General features: G+C 41.6%; 1 protein-coding gene across 1 annotated transcript in view; it reads right to left on the reverse strand.

The window, feature by feature from the left end:
• The window catches only part of LOC128753392 (zeta-sarcoglycan-like), a 261,646-nt gene that overhangs the window by 51,462 nt on the left and 189,482 nt on the right, over positions 1 to 20,702 (reverse strand). The window contains exon 5 of the mRNA XM_053855066.1: positions 6,141 to 6,228. Within this exon, the coding sequence (XP_053711041.1) occupies positions 6,141 to 6,228 (88 nt within the window). The remainder of the gene's footprint in view (positions 1 to 6,140; positions 6,229 to 20,702) is intronic.

The raw sequence follows: 20,702 nt of genomic DNA on the forward strand, positions 1-20,702 counted from the left end.
TTCCCCACTCGCACAAAGATTTACCTTTTTAACAAGACAGACAAAACAGTGCAAATCAGGTGTTTGCCATCCTTGGTTGCGAAAGGTCAAAAAAAGGGATGAAAACAGCGCCACCTGTTTAGCAACATCAAGAATGGAAGAACTTGGTTTGGCAATAGACGTGTTCCTGTGAGTTGGAGCAAGTGCACTTGTGATGCCGTTTGAAAACAGCGACAGCATAAACTTTCTAAACACAATGACTGTTATCCTGCAACTGCTCCAGTCGCAGGAACATCTTGTCCCTGGGTTCGGCTGCAGCGATGAATACTAATAAGAGCTTTACCGGGGTGGAACGAGATTGTTGAATCTGATGACTCCAGTGGCCAATGATCAAAAACATTATTCTTCCTCACAGGAATTTTACTATCCCCTCAAGGATATTGAGGAGTTTTTTTTTTTTTTTTTTTAACTGCTGATTCTGTGAAAGCGCGTTGGAGTTTATTAAGAACCTGCAGAGTGACTGCATGGATTCTCAATGTCAGTTGAATAAAACCTGCTTGAAGTTCATCCTACCAAAGTAAGAATCTTCTTTATTCTCATCATGTGTGTTGTGTCACATTATCTTACTGCACAGTTGCCATCATGCTCTGATCCAGCTGACAGAAGTGTGAAGGGTGAGGGAGTAAGTCCGTACCCGACCAGTGTCTCACTCAGTTCAGCCATCGATGAAGATGGATGGTGAGAGAAGTGTAAACTAGAATGGCCGTTTGAGGTGACTGGAATGTGGTTCCTTCTCAGCCAGTCCATAGACAGCTTCCTTAAACATGCACTTTCAGACCTTCAACTCTCATTCACATCCTGACCTTGAGTTGCATCACCACATATTGATCAGAACACATGTGGATGCAGATGAACATGTCACATCCGACTCTTCAAATCTATCGATGATCCGTGAAGACAGTTTCTCTCAGACCCTGCAGAGCAATCGTCATATTTCTATCTGCGCTGGGATGCCATTAATTTTACATTTTTATTTGCTTCATTAACATTTTAATTGTTTCCAGCGCCTGGTGCATTGCACGCAGCGTTACGAAATCTGAGCTTTGAATTCATATTTTTGATTAAGGTCCATAGAATTATGAAACCCAGCATCTTCACAGTCCTGAGAAATCGCTTCACAAAGCTTCATTTATCATTGAGATGACAGCTGCGTCGGCCATGGAGATATTGTGGGAACAATAAACACAATACGACACAAACAAACTAGAAAGACTTTTGAGTGAGATACTAACTGAAATAAACCGATGCGAAACCGATACAATTACATATTAAAGCAAATTCCTAAAGTAAGCCCATTTAAATTACGCTCTACTTATTTCCAACAGCTGGGGAATATAAACTGACACAGCACTGTCCAAATAAATTGAACCATATGGTTAGAATATAACAACAAATAATGGTAATGGAAATCTGTTGACACCATCTCAATGAAAAATTGGTTTCACGTGTGATTCATCAACGCCCTCACAGTTCCTTCTTGTTGCAGAATGTTAGTTCTTATAACAAGTAGAGACTGGAACTCTTTTACTCCATGAGTCTATAATAATAATAATAATAATGTCCTTCAGTACTGTGTTGTCTTGTCCATGTCTTTGCACTAAAATGAAGAGAGGATTCAATAAAATAATTTAAGTCAAATTTAAGTTGACTCTATGGTTTACGCTTTAGCTGTAACATCAGGGTCGATGTGCTCCAGTGATGAACATCATCTTTGTTGCTTGAATATTTTGGTGCTTCTATTCTGAAGTCTTTTCAGCTAAAATCTTCCCTCCATCAGAGCAATCTCATGTAGGCTCATGGATGTTTTGGTGATGACAACATATTGTGTACTGCTTGCTTGAATTGGTGCCCTGTGAAAGAAAGTTTATTCCTGACTAATCTGGGTTATGTGGATTATTTTTGTCAGCGGTAATCGCTTAAACTGAATGAACTGTATAATCTAAGGTGGTGGTTCTAGACAAGGAGTGTCATACTGATCCACAATAGGGCTGCAGTGGATGCTGGTATTGGAACAAAAACCGCCCTTTGAGGGCCGATTTGACACTCTGTTCTAGACCCAAGCTGCATGAGTTGGTAGCATCTCGGTCTGTTGGTAAATATTGGCAGAAAATGGCAGAAAAAGGACAAAAAAGGAGTTCTTTGCGCCTAGTTTACTGTCGTTCTCCACGCGGATGCTCTCTTTACTGTACGCTGGTAACTTGACTTTCAAATGATGTCAGTGCTGCATGTCACACTGTGCTTGTATTTTGCAAACCTTGGTTTTTCCAACCATTGCCCAAAGAAAGTGAGCTGAGAAGACCAGTTCAGAAGAAGGAGCAGATGATGGGGGAGCTAAGAGAGCAACAGATATACAGAGAGGTGGTGCAGGAAATAGGTGAGACAGAGCAGGCGGTGGACCTTATTTCTGCAAGTGAGGAAATAGGACAGAAACTTGAGGCACAAAATGACTTTGTCAAGTCAATTTGTTGTGTACTTTCCTGGTCGTTTTTTATATACACAATATATTTTTCTGGAGATTATTGGGGACATAATGATCAAATTCAATGGGGAATGTTGATTTGACATAGGAGAGATTCAAGTCACGATTCTGTCAGGAGTTAAAATCACAAGTCAAGGCACTGCTGCACCATGAAGTGCTTCAAAGTATGAATCATAAAAAAAATAAAGTTTCTAGCTGCATTGTAAGCTTTCTTGTGTATTTTCCGCACAAACCCACGTGTTTTTTTCCTGTCGTGGATGTAGCACCATCAGCTGCAGCACAGCAGCTCAGGGAATTATGCCCACCCCACATGTCAAACAGTAAAAGGGCTTTGTCTGCTGCACCTGTAGACCTCCTTCTTCATTCATCACATCTCACATACTCATAGAGTAGTTTCGCATTAAAAAACAACTTCAAATGTCTCACATTTTAAAGTCTTCATTCGCAATGAATGGACCACAATGACAGTGTGCTGTGCCCATGACTTAGTTCCAGTTCCACAAATGTAAGCTGCTAGTTGCTAGAAAATAATACACTGAACTACATGTACTTCATTCTTTCACACAAACTTATATTTATATGCAACGCTTTATCTTGCTAACACCATCATAGTGTCCCTTTAAAACAGGCAACGCTCCTTCTCTTCTGTAAAATAGCCAGTATGAATTAGCGTCACAGAAGTTAATCTCTACCTATTGCATGCGCTCCACTCCATAAAAAAAGCCATTACCTTGAAAATTCCCCATTTTCAAACTGATTGCATTATATAATTGATTCAAAACGGCACCTCGGTCACGAAGCCGGCAGCTGAGAATCACAGCTTGAAGCGCTTTGGCGCATTCACAACTGAATTATCAAACAGCTGAATCTACTGCCTTCAAACCTCATGAGAATATTCCTCTTATCTCCAGAGGGAAGAGTCACTGTGAGAAATTGAATATAAAGTGTTTGATGCAACTCCTGTACGAAAGGCCCCCGACCCAATCGGGTCGAAATAAATCAATGAATAAACCGTGACCCAACTTGTCGATACGCTAACAAGGTTGTGCTTGTTCATTTGAACTTGCTAAGACACCAGTGTGATTTCACAAGTTTGGCATTTACACTACAGTGGCCATGAACTAACACTCATCCTTAATGTATTTCCAAACACCTCTACTACAGTAGCACTACAGTATAATAAAGCTCAATGAAACCTCAGGATAACTCAGTTACCCTGAGGTTTTATTGAGCTTTTATTCACTAGTATTTTAAGTTTAAATGAGTCCGGGTAATGACAGCGGCCAGAGACTGTAGTCTCATCCATTTCCCATAAAGCTGATAGAATTTACTGTACAAAAGCAAATGAGTGAAAGACTCAAGCATGAAGGTCGTTCGTCCTTTGCTTCACTTGCGACAGATCTTCACCATCGGTTTATAAAGTGAAATATATCACGATCATTAGAAAGCAGAACATGGAGATAAAGTCGGCCGGTTATAATTTCTTGCTCAATGTGGCGTGAAATTTGGGGCAACCAGACTTAAAAAAAAAAGACTTCATTTATTGTAAAGCATTTGCGCACATATTTGCTTAAGCAATATATTTTTTCCGACAATGGGAATTTAATGGGTTTCATCGTCGGCTTCAGACGTCAGAGTCACAAAGACGCAATTGAACAAGGCCTTTATGGGAACTAAACTTTATTGAGTGAAATAAAAGCCAAAACAAAAATTATTCACATAATTTATTTCTTCATTGGTCAAATCAATTCCTGAGTAATCTCAGTTGTGCAACTATTGTTTTGCCATGAAGTATAATGCAAAGATCTGGGGATCAATGACACACCACGCTGTGCTGCATGAAGAGCGTCCCTAACGGACTTTTTGAGCAAACATTTCACGCTGGGCAGTTTTATGAACATGACCCAGGATGTCGCAGGATTGGCAACAACACCTATAAAATAGCTAGTCCCAGAGTTACCGTTCGTTCATGACTGTAAACTGTTGTTAGCATCGCTAATACTATAGAGGGTTTTCACGGCGCATCATCAAACACGAAAGCCGCCATGTTGGAGATACTCACTGCTCAACACAGAACGGTACTGAAAGCGATTCTGCAGCATTTCCTGTAAAATACGGTGAATTACTGTCGTGTTTTTGGGCTGTACAAATCGTTCTGATCGTGAAAAACATTTGGAATTTTATCGACTTTATTATAAATCAAGGATGCCAGAAGTTGTCGTAAGAAAGGTTTGGTTAGCATAGCTGACACAGGACCTTTGTGTCAAAAGTGTGGATAACGCCTGAATATTTTGCTCATAAAAAAAAAGAAAAACTATAGCCTAAATGTCTATTAATTTGCATTATATTGCTGTGGAACAGTAGAGGAATACACAGAACTTACACAGCACATTTTTATCCATGCCAACCCACACAGTTTTAAGTGTCGCGCATTTTTGTGTTCATTGAGTCCCAACTCGTTTCTACAAGTCTTTTGTTTTGGTTTTTTTGCGTTTTTCCATCACATTCCATTCACAGTCTACAAGAGTATTTCCAACATGGCGGCTTCCAGGTTGGCTGATGCGGTGATGACGTGCCATGAAAACCCTCTATAGCATTGAACTGAGAGGTCTCACTCTAGATTAGGGGACATTTATTACCCTAAATAAACTACTTATTCCTATGTGTATTTGCAGCATATTAGCCATTATTGAGAAGTGTCTTGTTAAGACTGACTAGATTTTACCTTGGGATAGTCACCGAAAGTTCTCGTGTGACAGCACTGTCAAGTATTAACTGGAAATAAAGAAGTAATTAGTTTACTAATAGTACTTGTGGTCCCCATTTTAAAGCGTTACCTTTAAAATATTACATATTTATTGTGTGTAATAAATATGCAACACAACATTAAACCAAAAATGAATACAGCAACAATTGCTTCGCCTAATAAAACACACTCAAAAAAATAAAGAATTGTCCTCCTCATATTTATGTATAGTTGAATAAACATGAGAAACTGAAACCTGTGTACTTTACAAATAAGGCAAAGGCTTTGTCAATTTATTTAGCTTTATCGCAAAATAAAAACCTGTTGGGAGCACATCAGAGGCCATAATTGTAGTTCTTTAGGGAGTGTTTTGAGGGAAGAGGCCATTTAGGGATCTTTAAACAGATACAGCTTCAACAATAGAAACATTTCAAAATTCATTTTGATGGCAAACTAGTCTATAAGAATGTGAAATTCGATTATTGAAGGAAATAAAAAAGTTCTAGCGTACAACTTTTGAAACTTGCAGGTGATTTATCGCTCTTCATCGGAATGTGTCATGGCTAATGCTGCTCTATGACCATTGAGTTATGTGTTCTGGTATACACACGTTTCTCATTAATTCAATGAGAGCCTGAGAAAAAATGATGTAGTCAGAAAACAGTACAGCTGTCAGCATCTGTGGGAAGGCCTAATGGAAATTGATGGCAGATTTAGAACAGACAGAGGGGGAGAGGTACAATGCAATTACGGATCTGAGCCCACCCAAGCCACGCGAATGATAAATAACAAAGAAAATGGATCAAAATAAGATTTGTTTTGTGCGGTTTAGCAGCGGATAGACATGTGTGCTGACCTCCTGTGTTGGGTTCTTACCTACTGTGAGTTGACCAGTCAGCTCTCCCTTATCATTCCGAGCATTGACAGTCACATTTCTGTCCGACTGCAGGATCAGCGGGCTGTCCTACAAGGGAAGAGCAAAGATGGATGCTTGAAAAAGAACACGGCCAGTGAGAAACATTCCATCATTTATCACAGGTTATTCTTTCCAGATCTGTCCTGAGCTGTTATTCACTCTTCAGAGTTTACACCGCCACGTGCAACTCACCATAAATTATCAGCTAGCCAGTAAAAAAAAAATCCAAACCTATGCTCCGTCTTCATGCAGTTGCCTCAATAATCTCGCAGGATTAATTATTGTACAACAGTCGAGGGCTTCAACATATTATTTTTCCACTCTGTTTAAAGCAGTGGGTGCTTTCCACGGCCTGACAGATGTAATGCTGTCCGATTTATTCCAGCTCAATGGGCAGTGCACATGAACAAGCGCTATCTCACTCACTCAGAGGAGGACTCAGTCATTCGGAGGTGTTGCTGTATGCAAGAGTCATATTTACTTAAGCACTCACAGTCAAATAAACATAAATAGAGGAGTCAATTATAAATATTTAACAGCTGCTAATGTTTATTCATGTAGATTATGAGTGACAGAGCAACTTTTGTTTGGAGTGCGAGAAAGAAATCGCGTTGAGACGTGTACTTTGCATATTGCGTGACGATAATGCGACGTTTTTTTCCTGTTATACTTCACCATTTCCTTGCTTTTGCTTCAGGGCACGAACATATTGAGATTTATTTTGGTATTCACCGAGGATGAATCAATTCTTGTTTGAAATACAGGTATAGAGCACTAGCTGAAGGCTACAAGCAAATCAAGAATGATGCGTTCACTTCTCCCCCTCAGTCAGGACACGCAGCGTCATTAAAGGAGACAAATTGTTTGGGTTTCATTTTCTATTTAATCTAACAACCACTTTACTAATGGAAAAGGTCCGAGCTGAAACTTAATCTTCACAAAAAGGACACTTTTGGTGGCAACTCTTGCAACGATTCTTGTGTGCTAGGTACAAGGCAAAATTAAGTTCTGTGTGAAGTTCTTGTATATTTTGAGAACTTCTGTTGGGTTTCATTAGTTCAGCAAAGAAGGTCTTTGGATGTGATGTGGATTTCAGAAGGTTCAGATGGTATCTCCACACTTTTATGCTGTTGTTTTTGTTTCTTGTGTCCGTTCCAGACGGCCGTTCGAGAAGCAAATTGTTTGAAATCTGAATCGATTTTTCCCATTACAATGAATGGAAAAAGAAATAATGCGTTCCAAGCCTTAAAATAGTCTTTTGTAGGAGTGAATGTAGAGCGTCTGCTGCAGGTGCGCTGTTCCTCTATGTGTGTGGCCGCTGCATGTGGGAGGGGTTGCCGAGTGAGTGACGTCTCTCCAGAAGTGAAGAGGTGCCCGGTGCGTGTCCAGCTCTGAATGTGCGCTTCTGTGCAGTTTGGCTGTGACAAAGTCATAAACCAAGTCACGCTCTGTCCCAGACTCGCCTCATCCCTGTCCCAGCTCCAGCCCACAACAGGACATCAAACCCTGGAGTGAGCGCTCCAGCCTCGGAGGTGTCGAGAGTGACACTCTACCACGGTCCAGTGTGGAGACAGGAAAGGTTTTACTCCTCAATATGAAGAAAAAAAACAGTCAGTAAATGTAGCTAACGGGACACGTCTGCATACAGAGGCTGCATTATACACAATAACAAAGCGCGTCGTGGGTCAGCTGATCGGTCCACGCACGCTATGTTTTTTCTGGCTTTTTTCGGGGGCGTTCGAGTTCTGGATTTTCTTTCGAAATCCGAGGCAAAAAAATCTAGAAATTTTTGTTTGAACTCGTTTGAAGTTGTTTGAAGTCCAGGATGTTCGAAAACCGAGGTACCACTGTACTTTGTAAGAATTCAATCGAATCACTAAAACTAAATGCACATTCAACTCACTGTGGACACAAAACATGCTGTTATGGATCATTTGATATTGTTTTGGTGTTGCCCAATGATTGGTTTTGACTTCCAAGCTAGCGTTAGCTGTGACCTAGCGCTAGGGTGGCCATGTCCACAGGAGCAAACAGGAGACCAATTTGAGGAATTGTGAATAATTGAAACCCATGGACTGTGAGTATTCCCCTCTACAATGGATTGTGTGCTTAACATGATACAGTCTCAAGTTTTGATCTCAGCTCGTAATGTGAGATTTGATGGTATACGACTGGGTACTGGTTGGTTGGTTGACGGTGGCCATGTCGACCATTCTAACAATGTGCAAGGCTTTAACTGTAATAGTTTATGAAGGTTTTAAATACTGATGGGTATCTAGCAAATACATGCATAGAATGGGTAATAACAATCTCATAGATTAACTATATTACTGACACATACTACGATTACATGCAGAGAGTAGCCCGACTAAGGCAGCAGCTCGCCACGTCAGATTGCATCACCTTCTCTCGGTTTACATGCAGCAGAGAGGAAACCAAAGCAATGCATGACTTCGACTTGGCCCAGCTCCCACTGTTAACCTGGTCACTACTTGCTGTTCAGTATGTTCCACTCCTGCGTCACTCTGAGGATGTTGTTTTTATGCGGGAGAAATACCCCATCTTGCCTGTGACTTCATGAATGGTGAAAATTCATGTGTCACACACTGAATGCTTGAGAGCCATGTACAGTGACTCTGTTTGGATTCTATTCCCTGAACGACATTTTGATCCATGATTGTAATATACTAGCTGCTTCAAGGAAGACCATGTGGTGCTTTTCCTTATTCATACAATGTTTGACAGACAGTCGTGGAAGCTCCTTTAGATGGAGCACACCGTAATAATCAATGCTATTCTAACCACTCGATAGCAAACAATGTCACTCTATATGGTGCTGTTAGTTTAGAGATGATGTGAGGTTTCATTGGATTATTTGGTCTAGTCAAAACATTACCATTCGTGGCCTGGAAATCGGGACACTAATGATGGGTATATGAGATATCATGGAACAGTACCGAGAGGTCGATGAAACAGTGTCCTTATTTTCAGAGGCCAGTAGATGGCGCTCTTGGTTTAGAAATGATGTGAGGTACCACTGAATCAGCTGTTCAAGTCCAAACATTGTAAAGGTGACACTGCCATCTGGTGGCCTCTGAAAATCAGGACACTGTTTCGTGACACCTCAATACTGTGTCATGAATCACCCACCCATCACTATTTATCACTGGAAATTGTTTTCAGCAAATGCTGTTTTACAGTGTTCAGTACTCAAGACCACACCAGCCGAGACCAAGATATTAATAAGATATTATTCAGGTGCACCGATATAAAGGACAAATGTGCGTCTAGAGTGACGTTAAAAACCGGACTGTCCACCTAGAAACTGAATGTCTGGTTTCCTAAACTAGAGTGCTTTCCGTGTCAAGACAATATGTTTCTGCCATGAGCCGAAAACTATTTTTGAGTCATGGAGGTTTTTGTTTTTATTCAGTCTTAGGCTCTACAGCTCCATGCACTACAATGCTTTGTATTCACAGTTCTCCTTCCTTTGTTGGATTTTACTCTCGGCATTTCTGGTTTTAATCTTACAAATACATGTCCTCTCCTAAAAACAAATGTTCTCTGGAGAACAAAGGACGTAAGCGCCCCTTTAATATACAATGACACATCCCAATGTCTCTGCACAGTTTACCTCTTTTCACATAGAGAAACACGAATCCTCGCCAGAGGTAATCTTTTTAAATACGTTCTGGAGCGCGTGTTTTCAGCTTCTGTTTACGTTGAATTTGTAAGGCACAAATGAAGATCAAGCAAGTGAGCAGTTCGGGACACGTCGCTCCACTTTGACTAGCATTGCAGCTCCTGCCAGAAACCACCCCAGACCGACACGTCAGCAGGTTTAAGCACCTCTTTGGGCAGACCTGCTTAGCTTCTCTTCGATGCCCCCCTTCTCTCCCTATATCTCTCAGTCTACCGCTCTTTCTCAATACCGGCGCTGCCGTGTCCTTTATCATGTGCAGTTGTTGCACCCTGCAATTTCTACGGTCTTATCACCAGGGGAGCAGACAAATGTGCATTATGCAAATATTTATTACTGCAACAACCCGAGACAATGACAAATACCATTCAGATTCCCCAAACCGAACAAATGTGGTGAGAGAAATTGGGGACTGAAGCCCAACCAAAGGCATATTTAAAAATACTAGTTTGGCCCACCGAGACTATTATTTAATCTAAACAGCTGTTTCAAAGGTGAAATGAATTCTAACTAAAATGTGAAAATGCTAACACACTACCTTGACATACAAACGGACTCAAAACAGTAACCAAAATGGATCAATTGAACAGGCATATGAAACGACCAGCCATATAAAGGGGAGGAAAAGAAGCTTGAAGAAATTGCAGCTCAGTCTCAGGATAGGTGCCAAAAGCTGCTGTAAGAATCGACCTCCCAGCTTTCAGCTTTCAAAGTGATAAATCTTGAGATGAGGGAGGCAAATAGAGTCAACAAAAATGAAACAGAGAAGGAGGGAGAGAACGGCAGAGGAGGGTAAACAGAAGATCATTTGTTTCAGAGATAGACACAGAAACATATCTATAAACAGAAGCAGCTACATCTGCCCACTACTTTCTGCCTCTGAACAGTAACTTATGATTTCTGAAGGAACATTTGGAAAGTCACGGAGTTCATGCATAAATAATACCGAGCTGCAACATAAATCTCGAAAGACTACATATTCAGTAATATACTTTAAAAAAGTACACATCTTCTCTTGTTCTTCCGGCAGGCATGGGAGCCAAGAAGTCCACCTTCGCACCAGCTGCCAACCACTTAACATATCAAGGTGCTGTGTTTACTGGGAGAAGGCCATTGTCAGCCAAATATCAGGGCAAGAGGAGATTCCCCAATGATGCATGAGTGCTCAATGAAAGGTGTTTCAGCTTTCCCCAATCCGACATGGATGACTGTACACAGGTTTTCTCCGAACACATCAAAGGTTACCTCCTGGGTCATAGGCTTTCCTCATCTAATGTCTTTAAATCTTCAGCACACCTGCTGAGTACTCAGACGCGCAGTACATGTTCACTAGAAAGCACATGAGCTGGATGTTCTCCCCCGTCGGATCTTCCCACAGCTTCACACTCGAGTACAATTCTAGACTGAAATAAGCAACCAGTGGAAGTCGATCAGAGCATATTGACCACAGACGGAAATGTGTTCGCTGAAAACATGGCAGTGAGTGGGTTGGTGCATGCTGGTTCAATCCCAATATGTCACCTCATGCTGTCAAAAGCTGCCAAGCTCACCATCTGTCAGTAAACCTTTACACTTCCACCATGTAAACCCAAAGTTTCCATGGACTCCCTAACCTCACTGCATTGCAGCTGTAGATGTGACCAGCGCTGACTGCCTTCCTGAGAACCACACCTGATGGTCAGTAGACAAGAATCAAGGCAAGAGTTTGTAGAAAAATAAAACCCGTATAATGTTAAACCAACCCACACGTTTTTCCATGACACAAAAGTGTGAACAGAATCCAAAGAATTAAGAGTGCGAGTGCCTTGTAGAGGGCCGCTAGATGTTTTTTTGCTTTACATCTTTGGGTCGTGTGGGCGCTGTGTTTTAATACATTAGCCACATATGGTGGCAGTCGTGTGCCACTGAATTGACTTGACAGCTGTAAATCTGTGATAGTTAACAACTATGGAGAAGTTCTTGAAAAGAAGATCTTTTGAAATGGTGATACTTTTATTTACACTTCATTTATATCTTCTTTGGAGTCTAAATAAAATGTATTATTTTTATTTTATGATATTTAGACATGTCTTTACTATATTCCTTTTATTCATAATTGTATTCAGTTTTTCCAGTTTTCTGACAAATAAATATCTTTGCGATGATCACATGGTTTCATGTCATTTCACAAAGTTTTGGTTTGTTTACCTGTAAGTAGATTTAATATGGTGCATTTGTTCTGGGAAAGGTGGGCCCCGAGATCAAAAAAGCTTAAGAACCCCTGACTTAAGCCACTAAAACCAGTGTTCCGTGCCCCTGCTGGGGGCAAAGGGACGCAAGAAAATAGAAAGTGGAGTTGGTGAAAGGAAAGTCAAATCAAAAGTTTGACGCAGTTTAACAAGCATCCGAGGAAATCATGCAGTCTTAACAATAACAGCGTTCTAGGGAGCGAAGATGTCAAAGGAGCCTGGAGGCTCTTTGCAGAAGAAGGACGGGCTGTTGGATATTTCCGCAGAAAATAAAACAAACCTCACACCTGAGAGCTTCTTATTTATGATGTTTTACTCCCGAGTACAATTCGACAAACGCCTGATTCAGGCAGTTGCCTTGTTTAACCAGAAGCTGTGTACAGTCTTAGCACTTCACAATAATAAACAGACGTCTGCCAGTCGTCCATCCCTCTCAATGAACACTTGTCGCTGAGATGAAACGTACATGCGTCAGTCAGCACGAGCACAGAGGCGTCCAACGTGATGCACTAAATACACATTCCACTGTATGTGCAAGGGCTTAATAAACAATATGGCTATAATATATTCATTTACATTGCCCCTGCTGTGTTTTCAGATTACTAGACTGTTCACTATATTGGCGTGAATAAGCTGTTAATACCATATACAACAATGATATTTACGTGAACAGCCTCTATCTAATAAAAAGTCACCTCTTCAAGTGCAGTAACCTCTTCATTTCATTTGTTTTCTGAAACAAGGCTCTGATCAAACCTCCCTTGAGTGTTTGGCTCATTTCCCGCTGTTCCAGTGTTCCTCATACTATGTTAGTGTCACATTACGGTGATAGGTGTTTCCTGATAATGGCCTCCGCGAGTCTCCCCAGTGCTGCCGACTCCTCAGGAAGGAAAGTCGCGCCTGGCTGTCTGGAAGCTGCTAAATGATGTTATTGTGGAACCCAGGACCGGAAAAAAAACTAGATTTGTCGCTGGTTGCTTTTCATAATAGAAGTCGCCAAGAGGAAATGGATCTTAACCAAAGTGGCGACAAATTCATCAGCGAGGGAACTTGCTATTGGCGATCGGTACAGTTGCTAAATGAAATCATTGCCTCATTTGCATAAGTGGCGTTGCGCATGCAGATTCATTTGCAGTATGTTCTGGTCTCCAACTGCAGCAGAGGCTTCTCTGAGACATTTCAGTGAATGAGAGTGACCTTCGCCTGCGTGGGCTTCGGCGCTGATACTCGCAGCGGAACTCGCTGCTTGCGGAAGACGGCGGCATGAGATGCGTCTCACGGATACAGGACCGGAAAGATTTGTTGCGCGTCAATTTTAAAACAGCGCCAAGAGGATTTGGAAAGTCACCAGATTTAGCGACAAAGTCGCCAAGTTGGCAACACAGGAGTCTCATGAATGGGTGGCTCAGTGAGTTCTTTACATTACCAGGACATAATGGAATTGGATCAAACACTGCCTTGAAAAATAGCTTGATTTTGGCGTATATAATTCACTTTCAGGGGAAGTGAGTGAAAATGGAGCAATTAGAGACGCAAGAGGTGACAAAAAAAAAAAAAGGAAAAAGTAAGATGAGTAAGTGCGGAGGTGGTGAGTGGATGCTCACTGGATCATGTGAAGGAGATTCCTAGTGCCAACTGCCCATTAAAGAAGAGCGAAAAAACAGATGCTGAAGGAAATCACTGCCGCTCAACAACACATACAAATCTTAGGGACGTTTGCATTTGGACCAGAACCGTCTACATGGACCATTCAATCTCATGCTAGGAAAACACATCCTGCATCTGCATGTCCAGTGGGATGCCATGACTATGCTGCACTAGGACACAGAGCCTGTCCATAGAAAGACGGAGTCAGTTGTATCGGTGACTGAAAGGTCCACTCACTGCAACCACAACTACTTCACACCAGTGCTCAGTGTGGGCAGATTTAATCACTGCAGGAAGAGAGTCCCTTGACCCTACGCTGTCATCAGGTTAATGAGATTCTTGTGAGGACTAAGCGTAGTAGCTTCTAGAGCTCCTCATTGATACCATTCATTTCAAATGAGAACAAGAGAGTAGGTGGCAGTAGCACAGCCCAACAACATGGGTAGATGATGTTAGAAACACACCATTCAAGGGTGTACACAAGCTTACATTTGCACACATGAGAAATACAAACTGTCAAATACGTGAGTCATAAGATTCCTAAAAGACACATGAGTGGAGCCTCCTCATGCGCGATGGATGAAGAATAGAAAGCAGCATCCCGCCTCCTTGCAGCTGAGTATCTAGCTGTGTATCTGTGGTGCCGCTGTGTTTTGTATGCATGCTGCGATGCGCTGTTTGGGTCAAAAGGCCAGAGAAGTGCAATGTCACAGAGCCAACAGTTAATTCATTCAAATGTTCGACCTAATTACTTTCACATTTTGGATTTTGCTTGTACTCCTCGAAACAACCGGCGAATACTGATTACCCACAGGTACCAAATGTGAGCTCATGAGCCCATCTATAGCGCTCAGTCTCATTTGACTGAGCTTTTGTTTATTCATTTTATTTTATGTAAACACCAGATGGTTATTATATATTTTCTATGCAATACTAAAAATGCAAAAAGCGACATTTTTGCAATGGGAGACACCTTATAGAGCAGTGGTCCCCAACCTTTTTATCACGCGGACCAGTCCATGCTTGACCATTTGAAGCCTGGGTGGTATGAAGTTGCCACTTTGAACCTTCAGATAAGGCCTCTGCATGTTTGCGTGTTTGGCACCTGGGACTCACCGATCATGACAAATCCATATTTCAAGTACAACTCCAACTATTGTCTGTTAAAAACGTTCTTCTTCACGGAAGTCGTGGGCTCTTCTTCTGTCTCTTCACTGAGCCTTTTCCTCTTCGCAAAGAAACTTTCCAAAGACGGCTGTTTCTGGCTCATTTTGCAAGCTTGCGGCTCACAGTTTGGTTCTCAAGTGACTGAGGCTTAACCAAGAGAAGCCGGTCATTTTTCAAAATAAAGGTTAGTCTTGTGTGGCCCGGTACCAATTGATCCACGGACCGGTACCGGTCCCCGGCCCGGGGGTCGGGGACCACTATTTTAGAGCACTGGATATAAGACTACAAATGTCATTCAGCCATTTTCACCCATGGATCTAAGGTTGGATACTGTGATAGCAAAGAGGGTTTTTATTCACTCTGCAGCAGGTTTCCGAACATGTTGTGCGTGTTCTCAAACAAAGATAAGCACACAACGTGTAACCAAGACAAGTAAATTTGCTAAAATGAATATGACATTTGGGTTGCATTTTCTGAATGGAGACAATAAAAGTACATTAATTTACCCTCGACAAACCTTTGTGTGTCTTATTTAATCCGAAGGTACTTGCAAACACTGTTTATCTTTAGCAGTGTGGAGCCAGTAATACTCACTACTTAATTTGTGTTTTATTTCACGGACTGTCCAATAAACGCCACAGGGTAGGACCTTTCGGCTTGTAGGACTCTGCTGGATTCTTCTGGCTCGTGTCTCTCCAAACATGTACTGCTGCCAAGTCGGGCACAAATGAGTCCACGAGTGATCTCAGTGAATCAGCCCCATGAATAAATGAAGACAGAGTATTAAAAATCTTGGACTTGACTGAACCAACAGATGTGGTTTCACTTCACAACAGCGACTAGCAGGATATGCTAGCAGCAGCTTCTGAAGAAAGTGTCATGTATTCTGAGGGAAAAAAAAAAAAAAAAAGATAAAGGGGGCCACCAGTGTCTTCACTCAAAAGAGCGATTTGCCCGGCGTCCACAAAAGTAAATAACTGTTTGTCTATCGTGCAGTATATAACCGAGATCCTTCCACTTGATTATGGCAAAGCTTTGTTTTAAAACTCTTCAGTAAAATCGTAAACCCTCTGTCTCCTCTCTGCCATTCGGAAAAGCTCTGGGCTAAAAGATAAAGCCTTCCCTTCATGTTATCTTCACACCCAATTACTCAACAGAGAACAAACTCCTTTTAAGCTGGTCATACTTTAAACTGAAACATTGGAATTATCTTTGCTTTATAAAGGAGCTGTGTAAGTGGGAATAAGTCTGCAGTGTAGAAACGGCGTACATGTTAGAACTGTATTGTAATGATGGAAGATTATATCATACTGGAGATGAGCGATAAAATGGTGGTCCACTTTCAGGTCTATCTTCATCTCCAACCATGTTGTTTCAGCACCCATAACTGCAATGAGCGATATCACATGATCCTCAACCTTCTTCTCTGCCCAACTTCAGATTTAGTCTTGATAATCCTGTTCAGGTGTTGAGCACTACAGCTCAAACACTGGGGAAGGACACATGTATCGACTTATTCTGTTTGACTTGAAGCCTGCTGAGAAGAACATATTTAATCCAATGAATGTCTGTCCAATTCAGTCTCATGCTAGGAAACATATGGGCCTCCTGCGACTGCATGTGTTAGTAGACTGTGGGACGCCAACGTTTATGATGCACATAGTAATGATCAGCCTCCCTGTGCACATTACCAAATTCAATTTGAAGGCCACTTAACATTTTTTTCTGTTCCACGTCTTCATACTGATAATAACTAAGGTGCATATAGCAACATGTCCACATAATGTTGGTGTCGATTGCCTCCATACACGTGCGCTGGACTGGCGTTTCTTCCAAGTGAAACTCACTGAAGCTGAAATAGACGCCGACTACAGATTTGTCTCAACCTCGTCTGCACGACACATCCACTCATTTTTGATGCCAAAATTGTGCTGTGTCTTGATTTAACATCTGTATAAACCTGTCGTAGCTCAGTGTTGCGATGTTTGTGTGAGGAGCGTCGGCTGTGGGGATGATTGGCAGCTCGATAATTGGGGGGAAACATCCGCCACCCAGAGGCCAAACAGTTTTGGACAGCTGGTTTCTGAATGCTAAATGCAAAGAGTCGAATATGAGTGGGTGTCAGGAAGTCACACGTGTGGTGTAGGAGCGCAACAAGGGAAATAAATGGACAAAGTTTTCAATAACAACTCATGACTATGAATTTATTTTTTTCTTTATTTATTATATTTTAACTATTTTTTATTAACAGTAACAATCATCAACATGATCAGCTGGTGGCTTGAAGCATTAGCTTAGCTTTTGTATACAGTGTGTGTGAGGCACATGGTGCTGTATCAACCAAGTGACATCAAACTGTATGCCTCCAAACATTGTTTTTATTTTTATTTTTTTATTATGAGTGTTGCTTCCAGCTTCAAGAAATGAGACAAGAGGGAACCATTTGATTCAATTGAAAGCCGAAGCAGTGTTGGTTGCCTTCTGCGTCAGCCCAGGAATAAAAAGTCCACTCGGCCAAGTCCAAGATGTGAGAACATGTTAGATAGGGGTCGCCTAGCAGCGGCTTTCTCTAATGTCTTAACAGCTCAACAGGGGGCAAGTTCTATACCGCCTCCTTGTTCTTTTACGCAGGCATAATGTTAACAAAATGGCAGACCTCCCTTGTCAAATGCAAGAGCCGATTATTTTCAAGAGGACTTGTGCGTGTAAAGTTGACTCAAGGTTGACTCAGTCAGTACACTGTGCAACATCTGACCTCACAGCTGCATTAGCTAAACCCATCCACTCCTTTAGAATGTCACACAGGAGAGGATACATTTGACTCCATTAAAACGCCCACGTGTCAACACTAAAACGGAAGGTTGACTTCTCCGTCAACATTGGAAGCAAAAGTCCACGTGATGACAGTCATGATGTGATGCCATACGAGTGAGAATGTGTTGCACAACTACTATGACATTTTGTAGCTGGTGTGGACACAGGTTTTTCCTGAAATGGGAATGGAAATGTGAGGACAAGACCATTCCATTAGTCAGTAAGCAGCTTGATGCTCTGAGGAAGTTGGTTCTATTGGCCGTCTAAAGGCAGGGCTCAACTCACAGTCTGCTACTCAGCTGTATGGGATTTTTTTAAAATTCAATTCTATTTAAGATGAATTTAAACTGCTGCTTTCATCGCATCATTTCATTTTGGATTACATATAACGTTCTTATATCGTTTTTTAAGAGAGCAATTTACAGGGGCAACGTTTTTTCCGTTTTATTTTCAATGAAGACGCAGCAGGAGTTTGGCTTTATGACGGCAGAAAAAAGGTTATTGTTGCGATGCACAAAATATCTTTTCAGTGTTTCTAATGTCTAATTTATGCAAGTTTAATAGAAAGGGAGATAAAAGCAATAAATATAATTTTAGAAGAGGACAAATATGCAAATGTTGGCTGCATATTCCAGCTGTAATTGTCGTATTTGTTTTTTTGTTTTTCGCAGAGCGACGCCTTTAGCTCTCCAAAACTTTTCACTATTCATGAACCACTTTCCACTCAGATATTTTTTATTGCAACAGCTTATTGTTGTCATGTTGCTATCATTATCGCACACTTCAATAATCCGTATCATTCTGTGCAGTCCAACCGCAGACAGAGACAATTTCGTTTTCTTAAAGCGATGCGAGACTGGCTTACATCGAGAGAGTTTCATTCCCTGAGAACTGTCAGGGGAAGAGAAAATTGTGAGAAATGACACATGGAGGGTTGCTGTAAAAGGATTTCATAGAAAGGAAATGAGAAGGTGTAACCATTTCCACAAGACATAGAGGGGCATGTCAAGGAATAGCTTATTTTCAATTTACCTCAGCAGTGTGAGGAAAAAGTCAAGTAAATGTTTGAGGAAAACTAATGATTAACCATGATGACGATACGACTTGACAAGAGCGTTCCAGCAAGCCTCTGACAGGCTCTGGCTGGGGCCATTCATTACATTTATGACAGTCAAACAAGTTGAGACTCAACATACTTTGACAGCATGTGCCCTTTCTCTCTCGACAAGTCCTGTAATGAAGGGATTTGTTGTGGCTTTTGGATGACGCCACCTCCGAGACAGCAGCTGGAGGGATAGATAGAATGATCTTTTGGTCCATCAGATTAATATTCTTATTCACTTTTCCAGGTTCTTCTTATCCCTCAAGGGCTAATGTGACTTTCATTCATCTGACATTCTGAAAAATGATGTTAAATGTTAATGAAGACTATTTTTATGCAGGTTATGACCATGTCTGGCAGGACAGACAAGCCGGACACACTTGGACGCGTGTTGTAACGTGTGCCGAGGCGTTCGTTTTAAAATGCATGCTGCGTTATATCATTTGTACGAGAAGCTCAAATGTTGCTGTTTTGAAAGAACAATAAAAGATTTCCATCATTTGTCACAAAAAATACAAAACAAACAAACAAAAACAGCAGCGTCGAGTGAATGCAACAAGAGATAATTCATGGATCGGGATGGAGAAAGCGGAAAAACAAAATGCTGCTGCTGCTGATCGACACTTGGTGCTTCACATTAAAGTGGAGAAATCCAACATTTCTGACTCGGAAGATAAGACGAGAAGGGCAAGTCAGTGGCCAGAGGTTTTGTCCAACACATTCCAGAGGTGACACAGCCGTCAAGTGGACAAGAGACAGGAAAGGTTTTACACCTCAATATGAAGAAAAAACAGTCAGTAAATGTAGCTAACGGGACACGTCTGCATACAGAGGCTGCGTTATACACAATAACAAGGCGCGTCGAGGGTCAGCTGATCGGTCCGTGCACGCTACGTTTTTTTCCAGCTTCGAGTTCTGGATTTTCCTTCGAAGCCAAAAAATCTCTAAATTTTTGTTCGAACCCCGATTTGTTCGAATTCCAGGATGTTCGAAAACCGAGGTACCACTGTAGTTCAATGAAACCCTCATGTCACTTCTAAACCAAGAGCACCATCTAGTGGCCTGTGAAAATTAGGACACTGTTTCATCAAACCTGCAATACTGTTTCATGAAACTGCATCTACCCACCACCAGCATGTAGTGTGAGCAGATAACATCAGCCCATGAAGGTGAGGCACCTGAAACATCACGATGACTTTGTCACTGCCTCCTCATGATGGAACCTCAAACAAAAGTCGCTACAGTTACATCATCACTTAATATGCATTGCGGCTTGTGCGACTTATTTATGAACACCTCAATGAGAAAATGACTCATTTGAGTGCTAAAGACAGCAGCAATACACGCTTGTCACAGAAACTTGTGCCACAAAGAATATTTCGCTAGTCGTTTTCTGCAATGCAAGTCACCAATAGGAATTGGAAAGTTGCCAAATTTAGCGGCAACATCGCCAAGTTGCCAACACTGCAATGGTTGAATTATTTAGGAGAATGTCCCTCAACTGCATTCGCCCAATGTAATTCCCATGATGCAGCTCAAGTAATGGGCAATGCTTGGCTCGCAGTACAAGAGCTATAGTTCAGGCTCCCACAGGCCAACCGTAGTCTGATTTCTAATGATCCAGTCCACTGGGCAGTGAGTCTGGAAAATGGAGTGGTGGGTGGTAAACCCTTCCCAGGTGGCAGCCTACACCAACGCACTGGATCATTGAAACACCAAAGCTTATAAACAACGTTAAATGAATGGAAAAGAAAATAAAAATCAACCTTGAGGAAAGCCAGACTAATTTTGACCCTACATTTAAGACACTTTCACAGAGCTGAGAGCTCCCTTGTAAATGAATCGTAAATAAGTGTAACCGGAG

Source organism: Synchiropus splendidus, chromosome 2 (assembly GCF_027744825.2).
Source record: "Synchiropus splendidus isolate RoL2022-P1 chromosome 2, RoL_Sspl_1.0, whole genome shotgun sequence".
NCBI classification, from domain to species: domain Eukaryota; kingdom Metazoa; phylum Chordata; class Actinopteri; order Syngnathiformes; family Callionymidae; genus Synchiropus; species Synchiropus splendidus.